General features: G+C 44.2%; 1 protein-coding gene across 1 annotated transcript in view; it reads left to right on the forward strand.

Moving 5' to 3' along the window:
* Positions 1–13035, forward strand: part of EEFSEC (eukaryotic elongation factor, selenocysteine-tRNA specific) — a 135203-nt gene extending 122168 nt beyond the window's left edge. Inside the window, exon 7 of the mRNA XM_040407403.1 lies at positions 12524–13035. Within this exon, the coding sequence (XP_040263337.1) occupies positions 12524–12708 (185 nt within the window). The 3' untranslated portion in view covers positions 12709–13035. The remainder of the gene's footprint in view (positions 1–12523) is intronic.
* The last annotated feature ends 478 nt before the right edge of the window (positions 13036–13513 follow it).

The raw sequence follows: 13513 nt of genomic DNA on the forward strand, positions 1-13513 counted from the left end.
TCGAGATGGTTTGGGGTGAGCTGGACCGCAGAGGGAAGGCAAAAGGGCCAACAAGTGCTAAGCATCTCTGGGAACTCCTTCAAGACTGTTGGAAGACCATTTCAGGGGACTACCTCTTGAAGCTCATCAAGAGAATGCCAAGAGTGTGCAAAGCAGTAATCAAAGCAAAAGGTGGCTACTTTGAAGAACCTAGAATATGACATATTTTCAGTTGTTTCACACTTGTTTGTTATGTATATAATTCCACATGTGTTAATTCATAATTTTGATGCCTTCATAGTCATGAAAATAAAGAAAACTCTTTGAATGAGAAGGTGTGTCCAAACTTTTGGTCTGTACTGTATATCGATGGCTTAAACCATCGGTTATAATAAAATGCCCTTTGTACATCACATAATATTGTAAGATGAAGATATCAGAACAGTCTAGAGCAGGGATGCTCAACCAGCAGCCCTCCAGCAGTTGCAAAACTACAACTCCCAGCATGCCCTAATAGTTGTAGTCTGCCCAGGCATACTGGGAGTTGTAGTTTTGCAACAGCTGGAGGGCCGCAGGTTGGGCATCCCTGGTCTAGAGTATACCTACCATCAGGAGCAGACTGGAAACTTAAAGTGGCCCTGGAAAAAACCTAAAAGTGGCCTCATGTGCTAGGTGAGTCCAGATTGACAGAAGATGGGCCAACAGAAGTAGGTGGAGCTACAATACCGTAGTGTGCAGCCTAAAATACCGCCCTAGCAGAACTAAATAACAGTTCATCCCAAAATACTGCCTCAGCAGAACCAAATTACACAGGACCACCAGTACATGATGCTCCTAAATCAATGCTGAGAGCATCAGATCATTATGTACACAGCCGGTAGCCATGAGGTAGCTCAGGTGGCCCCCTGGGCATTGGCCATCGGGGAGTTTCCTTGTAGGGTCTATAGCCAGTCCACCCCTGCATACCATCGAGATGGCCCATGAAGACTCTATGGGGCTCTAGAGCAGAGAGACCCCAACTTAGTTCGACCTCATCTTCTTTGTAATGCTGTATGTAAACCTGTCAAGATGGCACCACCGCACTTCAAGACGAGAGGCATGGAAGGTCTTGGGGTTCATCTGTCACAGTCCGAAAAAGGTGGGGGGGGACATGCACTGCCACAATTGGTGAGGCCAAGTTTCTCTTCCTATAGGCTCCCTTTGCTGTATATTTGCATGCTCGTACATAACATGGGGCTGTAGGGTTATCCACTAGGAGACCAATGGATGATATTCCAAGATACAGACGTACAGTATTTCCCTTGAGATTGGGATTTAGTCCTACTTTTGCATTACCTGAGCTTTTCTCGTTTAATTACATTGATGCTTTAGAGAACCGTCCTTCATCCAGTTGTTCGTTTTCCGACTGCTCAGTTATTGTGAAAAATCTAGAACATCCACACAATGAATATTTATGGGAAATCAGGGGGATGATTGTAATCGCAGTAGCCACTAAACACGACAGAAGCCATTTTGGTTTCTCGCCACACTCTCGTTTGTTTTCCTCTGGACGGGGTTGGTGTAAAATTGATTGTTCTTAATAGGATTACTTAGAATTTATTTTCTGAATGGGGGCATTTGTTATACAAGTCATTTGCCTGTTCAAACAAGACCTTCTATATAATGACTTACTGACAAAGGTCACGTAAAATGCTTTCCACCTGTTCATCCTCCTCCTCACCGTGTATGGTCCACAGTCCTCTTCTGACGGAGACTGGCCAGACTTCAGACCGGAGAAATATTCAGGTTAATAAATAATGGAGGCTGTACAGATATCAGTGGCCAAAGGTTGTGGTTTTTTATATCATACTCGTAAGATATGGTAACCACATTCAACCTACAAGCAGATGCCAAAGTGTGGGGCGTGCCGTGTACAAAGTGTGGGGCGTGCCGTGTACAAAGTGTGGGGCGTGCCGTGTACAAAGTGTGGGGCGTGCCGTGCACCGTCCAGCTAATCAGTAATGCATTTCAGAGGTAAAGTATGAATGACTGGATACAGTAACCAATCAATGTATCAGGTGAGGGGCAGTAAGAGCCAATCAGAGAGCAGTGTATACAGTGGTCTGCGCCTTTATTACTATCTACCTCTGCTACATGTACTGTACTCCTCTCTACCTGTGCTACATGTACTGTACTGCTCGCTACCTGTGCTACATGTACCGTACTGCTCTCTACATCTGCTACATTTACTGTACTAATCTCTACCTGTGCTACATGTACCGTACTGCTCTCTACCTCTGCTACATGTACCGTACTGCTCTCTACCTGTGCTACATGTACTGTACTCCTCTCTACCTGTGCTACATGTACCGTACTGCTCTCTACCTGTTCTACATGTACTGTACTGTTCTCTACCTGTGCTACATGTACCGTACTGCTCTCTACCTGTTCTACATGTACTATACTGCTCTCTACCTGTGCTACATGTACTGTACTGCTCTCTACCTGTGCTACATGTACTATACTGCTCTCTACCTGTGCTACATGTACTGTACTGCTCTCTACCTGTGCTACATGTACTATACTGCTCTCTACCTGTGCTACATGTACTGTACTGCTCTCTACCTGTGCTACATGTACTATACTGCTCTCTACCTGTGCTACATGTACTGTACTGCTCTCTACCTGTGCTACATGTACTGTACTGCTCTCTACCTGTTCTACATGTACTATACTGCTCTCTACCTGTGCTACATGTACCGTACTGCTCTCTACCTGTTCTACATGTACTATACTGCTCTCTACCTGTGCTACATGTACCGTACTGCTCTCTACCTGTTCTACATGTACTGTACTGCTCTCTACCTGTGCTACATGTACCGTACTGCTCTCTACCTGTTCTACATGTACTGTACTGCTCTCTACCTGTGCTACATGTACCGTACTGCTCTCTACCTGTTCTACATGTACTATACTGCTCTCTACCTGTGCTACATGTACTATACTGCTCTCTACCTGTGCTACATGTACTGTACTGCTCTCTACCTGTGCTACATGTACTGTACTGCTCTCTACCTGTGCTACATGTACCGTACTGCTCTCTACCTGTGCTACATGTACCGTACTGCTCTCTACCTGTGCTACATGTACCGTACTGCTCTCTACCTGTGCTACATGTACCGTACTGTTCTCTACCTGTTCTACATGTACCATACTGTTCTCTACCTGTGCTACATGTACTTTACTGCTCTCTATCTGTGCTACATTTACTATACTGCTCTCTACCTGTGCTATATGTACTGTACTGCTCTCTACCTGTGCTACATGTACTGTACTGCTCTCTACCTGTGCTACATGTACCGTACTGCTCTCTACCTGTTCTACATGTACTATACTGTTCTCTACCTGTGCTACATTTACTATACTGCTCTCTACCTGTGCTACATGTACTGTACTGCTCTCTACCTGTGCTACATGTACCGTACTGCTCTCTACCTGTGCTACATGTACCGTACTGCTCTCTACCTGTTCTACATGTACTATACTGTTCTCTACCTGTGCTACATGTACTTTACTGCTCTCTATCTGTGCTACATTTACTATACTGCTCTCTACCTGTGCTATATGTACTATACCGCTCTCTACCTGTCCTACGTGTACTGCTCTCTACCTGTCCTACATGAACTGCTCTCTACCTGTCCTACATGAACTGCTCTCTACCTGTCCTACATGAACTGCTCTCTACCTGTCCTACATGTACCTCTCTCTACCTGTCCTACATGTACTGTACCGCTCTCTACCAGTCCTACATGTACTGTACCGCTCTCTACCTGTCCTACATGTACTGTACCGCTCTCTACCTGTCCTACATGTACTGTACCGCTCTCTACCTGTCCTACATGTACTGTACCGCTCTCTACCTGTCCTACATGTACTGTACCGCTCTCTACCTGTCCTACATGTACTGTACCGCTCTCTACCTGTCCTACATGTACTGTACCGCTCTCTACCTGTCCTACATGTACTCTACCGCTCTCTACCTGTCCTACATGTACTCTACCGCTCTCTACCTGTCCTACATGTACTCTACCGCTCTCTACCTGTCCTACATGTACTCTACCGCTCTCTACCTGTCCTACATGTACTCTACCGCTCTCTACCTGTCCTACATGTACTCTACCGCTCTCTACCTGTCCTACATGTACTCTACCGCTCTCTACCTGTCCTACATGTACTCTACCGCTCTCTACCTGTCCTACATGTACTCTACCGCTCTCTACCTGTCCTACATGTACTCTACCGCTCTCTACCTGTCCTACATGTACTCTACCGCTCTCTACCTGTCCTACATGTACTCTACCGCTCTCTACCTGTCCTACATGTACTCTACCGCTCTCTACCTGTCCTACATGTACTCTACCGCTCTCTACCTGTCCTACATGTACTCTACCGCCCTCTACCTGTCCTACATGTACTCTACCGACCCTCTACCTGTCCTACGTGTACTCTACCGCCCTCTACCTGTCCTACGTGTACTCTACCGCTCTCTACCTGTCCTACGTGTACTCTACCGCTCTCTACCTGTCTTACGTGTACTCTACCGCTCTCTACCTGTCCTACGTGTACTCTACCGCTCTCTACCTGTCCTACATGTACTGTCCGCTGCCTGTCCATTCCGCTCTCTACCTGTCCTACATGTACTGTACCGCTCTCTACCTGTCCTACATGTACCTTACTGCTCTCTACCTGTCCTACATGTACCGCTCTCTACCTGTCCTACATGTACTGTACCGCTCTCTACCTGTCCTACATGTACTGTACCGCTCTCTACCTGTCCTACATGTACTTTTGCCTGTACTGCATTGCTCGCTACATTTGCTAACCCTAACTTTCTGCCTGTGCCAGGATTAGCTGGGGCTTTGGGGGACAGGTGACGATGGCTCTCTTTGTACTGTACACGGATTGAACTGTATTGGATCTTCACCATAGGATAGGTGATAAGTATCTTCAGTGCTGGACCCCAAACAATCATGAGGACAGGAGTCTGAGTCCCCAGAATTAATGGAGCGAAGGCCATGAAAGTGCTCTGCCACTCCAACTGACCATCTTCCTGCAGGTTTTCATATCTTTATGTAGAGACTTGCTTTATTTGTATTAGTTTGGGTTTTTATAATTTTGCATCTAATGTTGACAGTTTCCCTATACAGATTACTATGCCCTTTGGTTGGAAGCGAAATCTATGGGAACGCAGGAAATAAAAGTCCATTATATTATTATGATCGTCTCACTACTAAATATGTCCTGAAACAAGGAAAAACAACATGACTTTAAATGGTGTGTAATGTATACCCAGCGGGACCCCATTACTGTTCAAATTATCCGAAACCCCTTTAGAAATCGCTTGGTTCCCAGTATAGGACACAGAGGTTAGCCCAGCAGTAGTGAACGAGCTCGTGTTTTCTAGTCTGGCATCTGACATGAAAGTGACGCCGGCAATTGGAAGCAATTTGCAGAACCGTTTGATGATTCTATTAATTATGGCACCAACAAACAGTGCTTGGGAAACAGTTTTGCTTTCTCGCATTCTTCTGTGATTGCTAGCAGCGAGAGCCAAATCTAAAGACTTGTCTCTCTGGGACGCTCAGCAAAGACCATTGTGCGTCTGAATAGCCCTCATCCTTCAGCTCCAGCCAAGTGAACAGAAGACCGCAGTCACCTGCGTGCACGAAGGCAGAATCCTCTCTGGCTTCCAGTCAAGGGTTAATTCTCAGAGTGATCTTGTGCACCTATACTACTTGCCAAAACTTGTTGGGGATCATTTACTAAGATTCCCTCCTGCTCTGCCATAAGGTTCGGCTAATTTGTGGCGAGACGCGTGCCTTGTCATAAATTAGACGAATCTACGGCAGTCTGTGCGCCTGGCTGGCGTCATTTTTCACCAATATTTGCACCTGTTTCCAGGTGTAAATTTGCCAGGATCAGGACATTTACAGGCAGGTGTAAATGTTTGTGGAAAACTACTCCCAACATGTCCCTGTGTGCAACTAAATATTGACGCATGGCCAGTCAAAAAAGGGACTATTTTTAAGTGCCTTAATATATAACTCCCATGGTGTGTTCAATACAAGGATTCGGCGATACTGTATCCCCTTATGGAGAGTGCCTAAACGGTGTGAGGAGTCTTATAGGCCAGGGAAGAAAGGGATGCAAATGCGCTCCTAACAAGCTCTGCCTCCAATGCCACCAGATGTAAGGCAGCTCTCCTAGAAGTCGGTGTTCGACCCTTCATACAGGCTTAAGTAAATGATTCATAATATCCGTATTTGTCCATCTGCAGTAAGATTCTTATTGACATTGAAACCGGATGGAGATTTGCAGCAGCCGGATTTGTAGGCAGAAAATCCACAGCGGTTTACAGTATCAGCAAATTGGATGAGATTTTCAGAAAACGTATCCAAACGCAGCAAAAAAACAAAACAACTAAACCTACACCCTAAACTGACCTTACTCTGTAAACTAATTTGTGCTGCAGGTTTTATCCTCATCTTTCAAGCTTTGCAACTCCGCAGAGAACCTGCAGCAATTCCTGCAGAAATGGGGACGCAAAAAAAACAACAACAAAATAACCGCCCAGTTTAGGTGGACTTTGCGGCAGCGGATTTCAGAGACATCCGCTACTGAATTTCAGTGACCGAAATTCAGCAGTGGAGATATAACGGAAGTGCCGGATTTGGCACATAATTGACAGGAACGCAGTCTAACAGATCCCATCGGAGATAAATTTTCTTGCATTCAGGACTTTTCTTTACACTATTTTTGACTAACTCTGTGACGGAGCCTCCAATGCAGATGTGAACACACACTTATCGAATATTCTAGAATGTCAGGCAAATATTGTAAATGCATTTTATATATTTCTGTAGGACCAGGTGACAACCCAGAACATTCGATAACCTGGCAACTGATACGTTTCGCGTTTGTCCACCAGCATCCAATGATGTGAGAACATTCCTGTGGTGTCAATATCAGACCAGAATCTCTTAATTATGGAAGATCCATCTAAATCAGATTATGGGCATGTTCTGGCACAGCCTGGGTTTTATGTATCCTCGATGCAGACCATACAGCCACTCTGGATAGAGGGGCACCTAGCTTTGGTGGATCCCATTCCTTTTCTTAGAACCTGTGCAGGACCCTCTTCTAGGACCGCTATGTTGTTAGGGTGAATTAAGAGGCAGCGAAATCGGTGCAGACATTTCCGCATTCGTCTTGCAGAAATCCATGTTCTTGTCACCAAACAATCTCGTTCGGATGAATAGAAATGATTTTCAGTCTCAGAAGTTTCTGCAACAAATCTACCGGGTGCGAATATACTTTTAGGTGGGGAGTTGAACCAAGGGTTACAAAACAGGTGTGAAAGGGGAAACAAACGCCCTTCCATACGGGGCGGCACAGCCCAGGAGCATAATGGGGGACTTGTGGAGATCTTTGCTGTGGGGCCCCCTTTCTTCTTTGCACTGCCAGTGCCAGGTCATTGAATATATATGTGTGTGTATATATAAATTCATTTTTGGATTTCTGAGATGCTCCAGTAAACGTTGGTCTAATGAACCATGTTTTTGTGGGTCCCGAAGAGCATGTGCTATGTTTCTCACTGCCGATGCTGAAGGCGCGCTCCTCCGCCGCGTGTTTGTACACATACAGATAGGCAGCATATTGCATTTCTTTCTTTGTGACACAAACCCCTCTGAATTTAATCCGCTAACAAAATAAAGTAATTGTTCAGCGGAAACAAAAAAAAAATCTATTAATGTTTTCTCTGACTGAGCGGCACAGCCAGGACTTAATTAATGGCAGAGATTTTTTTCGCTGTGTATTCAAGCCGGCGCGGTCATTGTTCAGCAGAGATTAAACCGTAATGTAAGTTAAACAAGACTTCCATCTAAAAATACCCGTCAGCTCCAGCTATTAAGTAGCCAATGTCGTCTTCAGTGACAGATCTATTTCCCTTCATTTCCTTGCTCTCAAGGAACGTCAGGCATGTATCGTGTAACGCAAGAATTCCACGGAGAGAGATGGAAGTCAGATTGGGCTGTGTCTGGCTCTTGGGCACTGGCTTTTAGGAGCTTGGTCTAAGGCAGCCCACAGACCTTCTGGCACCATGGAGAAAAGCGAGCGTTCAGGGCCGTTTTTTTCAGGCCGTGATGCCATTCACCTGCTGAAGAGCGGGAGCCGTGGGACCAGGTTAAATGTGCATTGATTGAATGGGACATTTTGGGAAAAGCACGGCTTACTAAATAGAAGCGTGGTAGAACCTCTCTCCATGCCGTGTCCTATACGTGCAGCTAAGCGGACGACTCTTGAGTTAATAAAATAATGATGAATCAATGGTCTCAAACTGGTGTAAACATACCACCCCTCCAATGACCTGCAGGTTGCCATAATCTATATTAGAGGAAACCATTTACACAGACCAATAAATGCGTCAGTGATAGGCAATGTTCACACTGGCATCACAGTCCTGTCAGGTTTCTGTTGGCTATTGTATAAGCCCACAAGAGGGATGGTCTAGTGCCCCCACTGCTAGACAAAGCTCCCTCGACTCTGGGGCACCCCACAGGCGCAGCAACCACAGTAGAGTCTAGATACCCATTGGATGGACTCTCGTTTGGCCTTCATCTATTCCAGACACCCAAATATCTCTCGCACCAGCTTTTCTACAGTGAGAACAAAAAGATTGGGCATGTTGAAATTCACTAGGCCTGGCCATTTTTTTCTACAACATCTGCTGTCAGAAGAGAGTCCCCAGCACAATCGATGGGCTCTGCTAGCATTCATCTAATATGTACAGTACAGACCAAAAGTTTGGACACCCCTTCTCATTCAAAGAGTTTTTTCTTTATTTTCATGACTATGAAAATTGTAGATTCACACTGAAGGCATCAAAACTATGAATTAACACATGTGGAATTATATACATAACAAACAAGTGTGAAACAACTGAAAATATGTCATATTCTAGGTTCTTCAAAGTAGCCACCTTTTGCTTTGATTACTGCTTTGCACACTCTTGGCATTCTCTTGATGAGCTTCAAGAGGTAGTCCCCTGAAATGGTCTTCCCTTCACAGGTGTGCCCTGTCAGGTTTAATAAGTGGGATTTCTTGCCTTATAAATGGGGTTGGGACCATCAGTGGCGTTGAGGAGAAGTCAGGTGGATACACAGCTGATAGTCCTACTGAATAGACTGTTAGCTGCTTTTTTTCTTGCCATAATACAAATTCTAAGTAAAGAAAAACGAGTGGCCATCATTACTTTAAGAAATGAAGGTCAGTCAGTCAGCCGAAAAATTGGGAAAACTTTGAAAGTAAGGGCTATTTGACCATGAAGGAGAGTGATGGGGTGCTGCGCCAGATGACCTGGCCTCCGCAGTCACCGGACCTGAACCCAATCGAGATGGTTTGGGGTGAACTGGACCGCAGAGTGAAGGCAAAAGGGCCAAAAAGTGCTAAGCATCTCTGGGAACTCCTTCAAGACTGTTGGAAGACCATTTCAGGGGACTACCTCTTGAAGCTCATCAAGAGAATGCCAAGAGTGTGCAAATCAGTAATCAAAGCAAAAGGTGGCTACTTTGAAGAACCTAGAATATGACATATTTTCAGTTGTTTCACACTTGTTTGTTATGTATATAATTCCACGTGTTAATTCATAGTTTTGATGCCTTCATAGTCATGAAAATAAAAAAAACTCTTTGCATGAGAAGGTGTGTCCAAACTTTTGGTCTGTACTGTATATGTCCACCTTTCTTCTAGAAAGCAGAATATAACACCCATTATTAGTCAATGGGATCTGGTACAAAACAGACCCTTCATGGACCCTTTATCTACTGAACCCATAGCACCTTAGGTTTTCTGAGATTTTTATACCTGATGGCCTATCCTCTGAATAGGTCACCATTATCTGATTGGTGGGGGTCCAACACCCGGGATCCCCGCCAATCAGCTGTTTGAGAAGGCACCGGTGCCTACATTCGTAGAAATGAATAGGGCGGCTGCTCATGCGCGGTGCACTCTCCTTAAGGGCTCATGCACACGGCCGTTGCCCGACTGTGCCCGTATTGCGGCCCACTAACAGCAGGTCTGCAATATGTGGGCACCAACCGTGTGCACCCGAATCACCCCGGAGGCACAGAACCCCACGTAAGCACTTCTTTGCGTTTTCTGTCAATGCTTCTGCACCGCAAAAAAAGTGCACTACTTTTTTGCGGTGCAGACGAACCACGGACCCATTCAAGTTGAATGGGTAGGGATCAGTCTGCGGAATCCGCACGGATATTGCCTGTGCATTGGGGACTGCAAATTGCGGCCCCCAATGCACAAAACGTCCGTGTGCATGAGCCCTAACTTTGCGGGCTCTGTTGTAGGGCTCCTGTCAGACGTTGGGGGCATATCCTAGCAATATACCCCCAATCTATGAGATGGGCCAACCCCTTTAATATCTATACAATACTATGCACTGACAGTAATGTATACTGGTTAAGAAACAATAAACTAAAATATAACAAATCTGATACAAAGCTATAAGACATAAAAATACATATATTGTCATTTTCCAGGTAATGGATTCTAAGTTGCAGTAATGAATTCAAATTTTTGGAAATTTAAAAAAATCTATGATATCTAAATACTAGAGTTTTGTTTACCAGCAAAGTATCTAATAAAATAAATAGGAGCAGGGATGGAGTGAAGGGCACTAGTACTACAGGCATTATCGCCATCAGAAATGTTCAGAAGTGGTAGCATCACTGGGTTGTATTTTTTTTTCTGCATACTTTCTAAAATGTTATCTTTCAAAGCCATAACATCCTTAAGAGACGAGCCGAAAACATGCCACGTGCTCTTAACACTGAAGGGTTAATTGCTGTTTGTGTCAGTCCACATCTGACACTACCAGCAAGGACAGAGGATGCCTCTACCCTTACACGCAGTTACCAATACCCCCTTCACGTCTCTGTAATTGAGCAAATCACCTGGGTTCGTAGACCTCCTGTCTCCAGCAAATCGTGAGCATCAGAATCTTTTGTCATGTTCTGGAATAGGAATGCCGATCAGAGTTTCAGTATGAGGGCAGGGAGGCTGATTAAGTGTATGAGATAAGGTTATGTGACACCGCAGGTTTCAGCTGACTGCGGCACCAGGTACATACACTTCTTGGGTTCTGTCTTCTCCTATCGGAAAGAGAAGAGCTAGAGTCCAAGACAGTTGCTCCTTGACCCAACCGCTCTGCAATTCTAGACACTTGCTGCGTCTTCTCGTCTGTCTGTAGATAGTCAACCAAGGAGCAAAGAAGAATTGAGATGAATGATATTGAAAGAAATATGAGAACCTAACACAAAACAACCAAACCCCTCTTAGGAAAATGACCATTAGCGCTGAAATGCGCGTCGCTCCATCCCAAACCTCTATCTATTATAGTCACTTTTAATGCATCTGAAATAATGTTATCGCCGTAAAGAAGGCAATATTATACTCAAAACAAGGATGTCTCAGTTTCGTATGGGCGCCAAAGTAAAGAATTTAGGTTCTTAAAAAGGCAAAACAGATTGTAACAACTTTGTTTTAAATACTTTGTGTTTTATGTACTGATTTAGTTAGTATATAATTTAGGGTCTACATAATTGCAACTGATGTTTTTGCATTGGCAGGTTTTTAGATTTAACATTTAAACAGGTCTTTCATTATTAATACCTTTCAGTGTTTCCAAATATCAGCTACATAACATAATATTTGAGTCCCTTTATAAATGCATTACATTACTTATCCCTTACTGATCCTGAACTCCAGAGCTGCACTCATTATTCTGCTGGTGCAGTCACTGTGTACATACATTACTTATCCTGTACTGATCCTGAGTTACATCCTGTATTATACTCCAGAGCTGCACTCACTATTCTGCTGGTGCAGTCACTGTGTACATACATTACTTATCCTGTACTGATCCTGAGTTACATCCTGTATTATACTCCAGAGCTGCACTCACTATTCTGCTGGTGCAGTCACTGTGTACATACATTACTTATCCTGTACTGATCCTGAGTTACATCCTGTATTATACTCCAGAGCTGCACTCACTATTCTGCTGGTGCAGTCACTGTGTACATACATTACTTATCCTGTACTGATCCTGAGTTACATCCTGTATTATACTCCAGAGCTGCACTCACTATTCTGCTGGTGCAGTCACTGTGTACATACATTACATTACTTATCCTGTACTGATCCTGAGTTACATCCTGTATTATACTCCAGAGCTGCACTCACTATTCTACTGGTGCAGTCACTGTGTACATACATTACTTATCCTGTACTGATCCTGAGTTACATCCTGTATTATACTCCAGAGCTGCACTCTGCTCACCTACTCTGCTTGTTCAAGTTCTGCCCAGGTGACTCTCTTATCTGCTGTACTGTAGGAATAAATACTAGTTTGACAATGTTTGTGGGTGATTTACAAGGCTTTACTCTTACTGTACATATCACTTTATTCATTGACTTCTTTTTCATCCAGACGGTCTGAAGCCAGAGACAAAGCAAGCTCTTGGAGGTTCCTCAAAAAAGAAGACCAAAGCAAGTAAAGGAGACACAGAATCAACCAAAGAAGAAGAAAGTCGGGCAGACAGTCAGCCTGTGCTCATCATCTTGGCCTTCAAAAGATATGTGTTTGACCCACAGAAGAAAATTATTCAGTCTTGATTCTTGATTTGGTGCATCTTAATCACTGGAAGGGCTGCCCATGAATGTACATCGTTATAATTATGTTTAACCTCAAAAATTCTTCATCTTTGTGTTCATACATATAATAATATGATGATTCCTTTAATCTGGCATCAAGAGGACCAAATGTACACAGGATCCTCTAATCACTGTTCTAGGGAGAGACCCTCAAGGGTGGCATGAAACCCTAAGGCCTCTTTAACACGGGCGTCATGTTTTTGGCCCGGGTAAGAGGCGGGTGCGTTGCGGGGAAAATGCGTGATTTTTCTGCGCGAGTGCAAAACATTGTAATGCGTTGTGTACGCGCGTGAGAAAAATCGGCATGTTTGGTACCCAAATCCGAACTTCTTCACACAAGTTCGGGTTTGGGTTAGATGCTGTGTAGATTGTATTATTTTCCCATATAACATGGTTATAAGGGAAAATAATAGCATTCTTAATACAGAATGCATAGTACAATAGGGCTGGAGGGGTTAAAAAAAATAATAATAATAATTTAACTCTCCTTAATCCACTTGTTCACGCAGCCCGGCTTCTCTTCTGTCTTCTTCTTTAAGGAATAGGACCTTTGATGACGTCACTGCGCTCATCACATGATCTTTTACCATTGTGATGGACCATGTGATGAGCGTAGTGACTTCACCACAGGTCCTTTTCCTGTGCACAGCAAAGATGAAGACAGAAGAGAAGCCGGGCTGCGCGAACAAGTGGATGAGGTGAGTTAAATAATTATTTTTTTTTTTTAACCCCTCCAGCCCTATTGTACTAAGCATTCTCTATTAAG

This window comes from Bufo bufo, chromosome 9 (genome assembly GCF_905171765.1).
Source record: "Bufo bufo chromosome 9, aBufBuf1.1, whole genome shotgun sequence".
NCBI classification, from domain to species: Eukaryota; Metazoa; Chordata; class Amphibia; order Anura; family Bufonidae; genus Bufo; species Bufo bufo.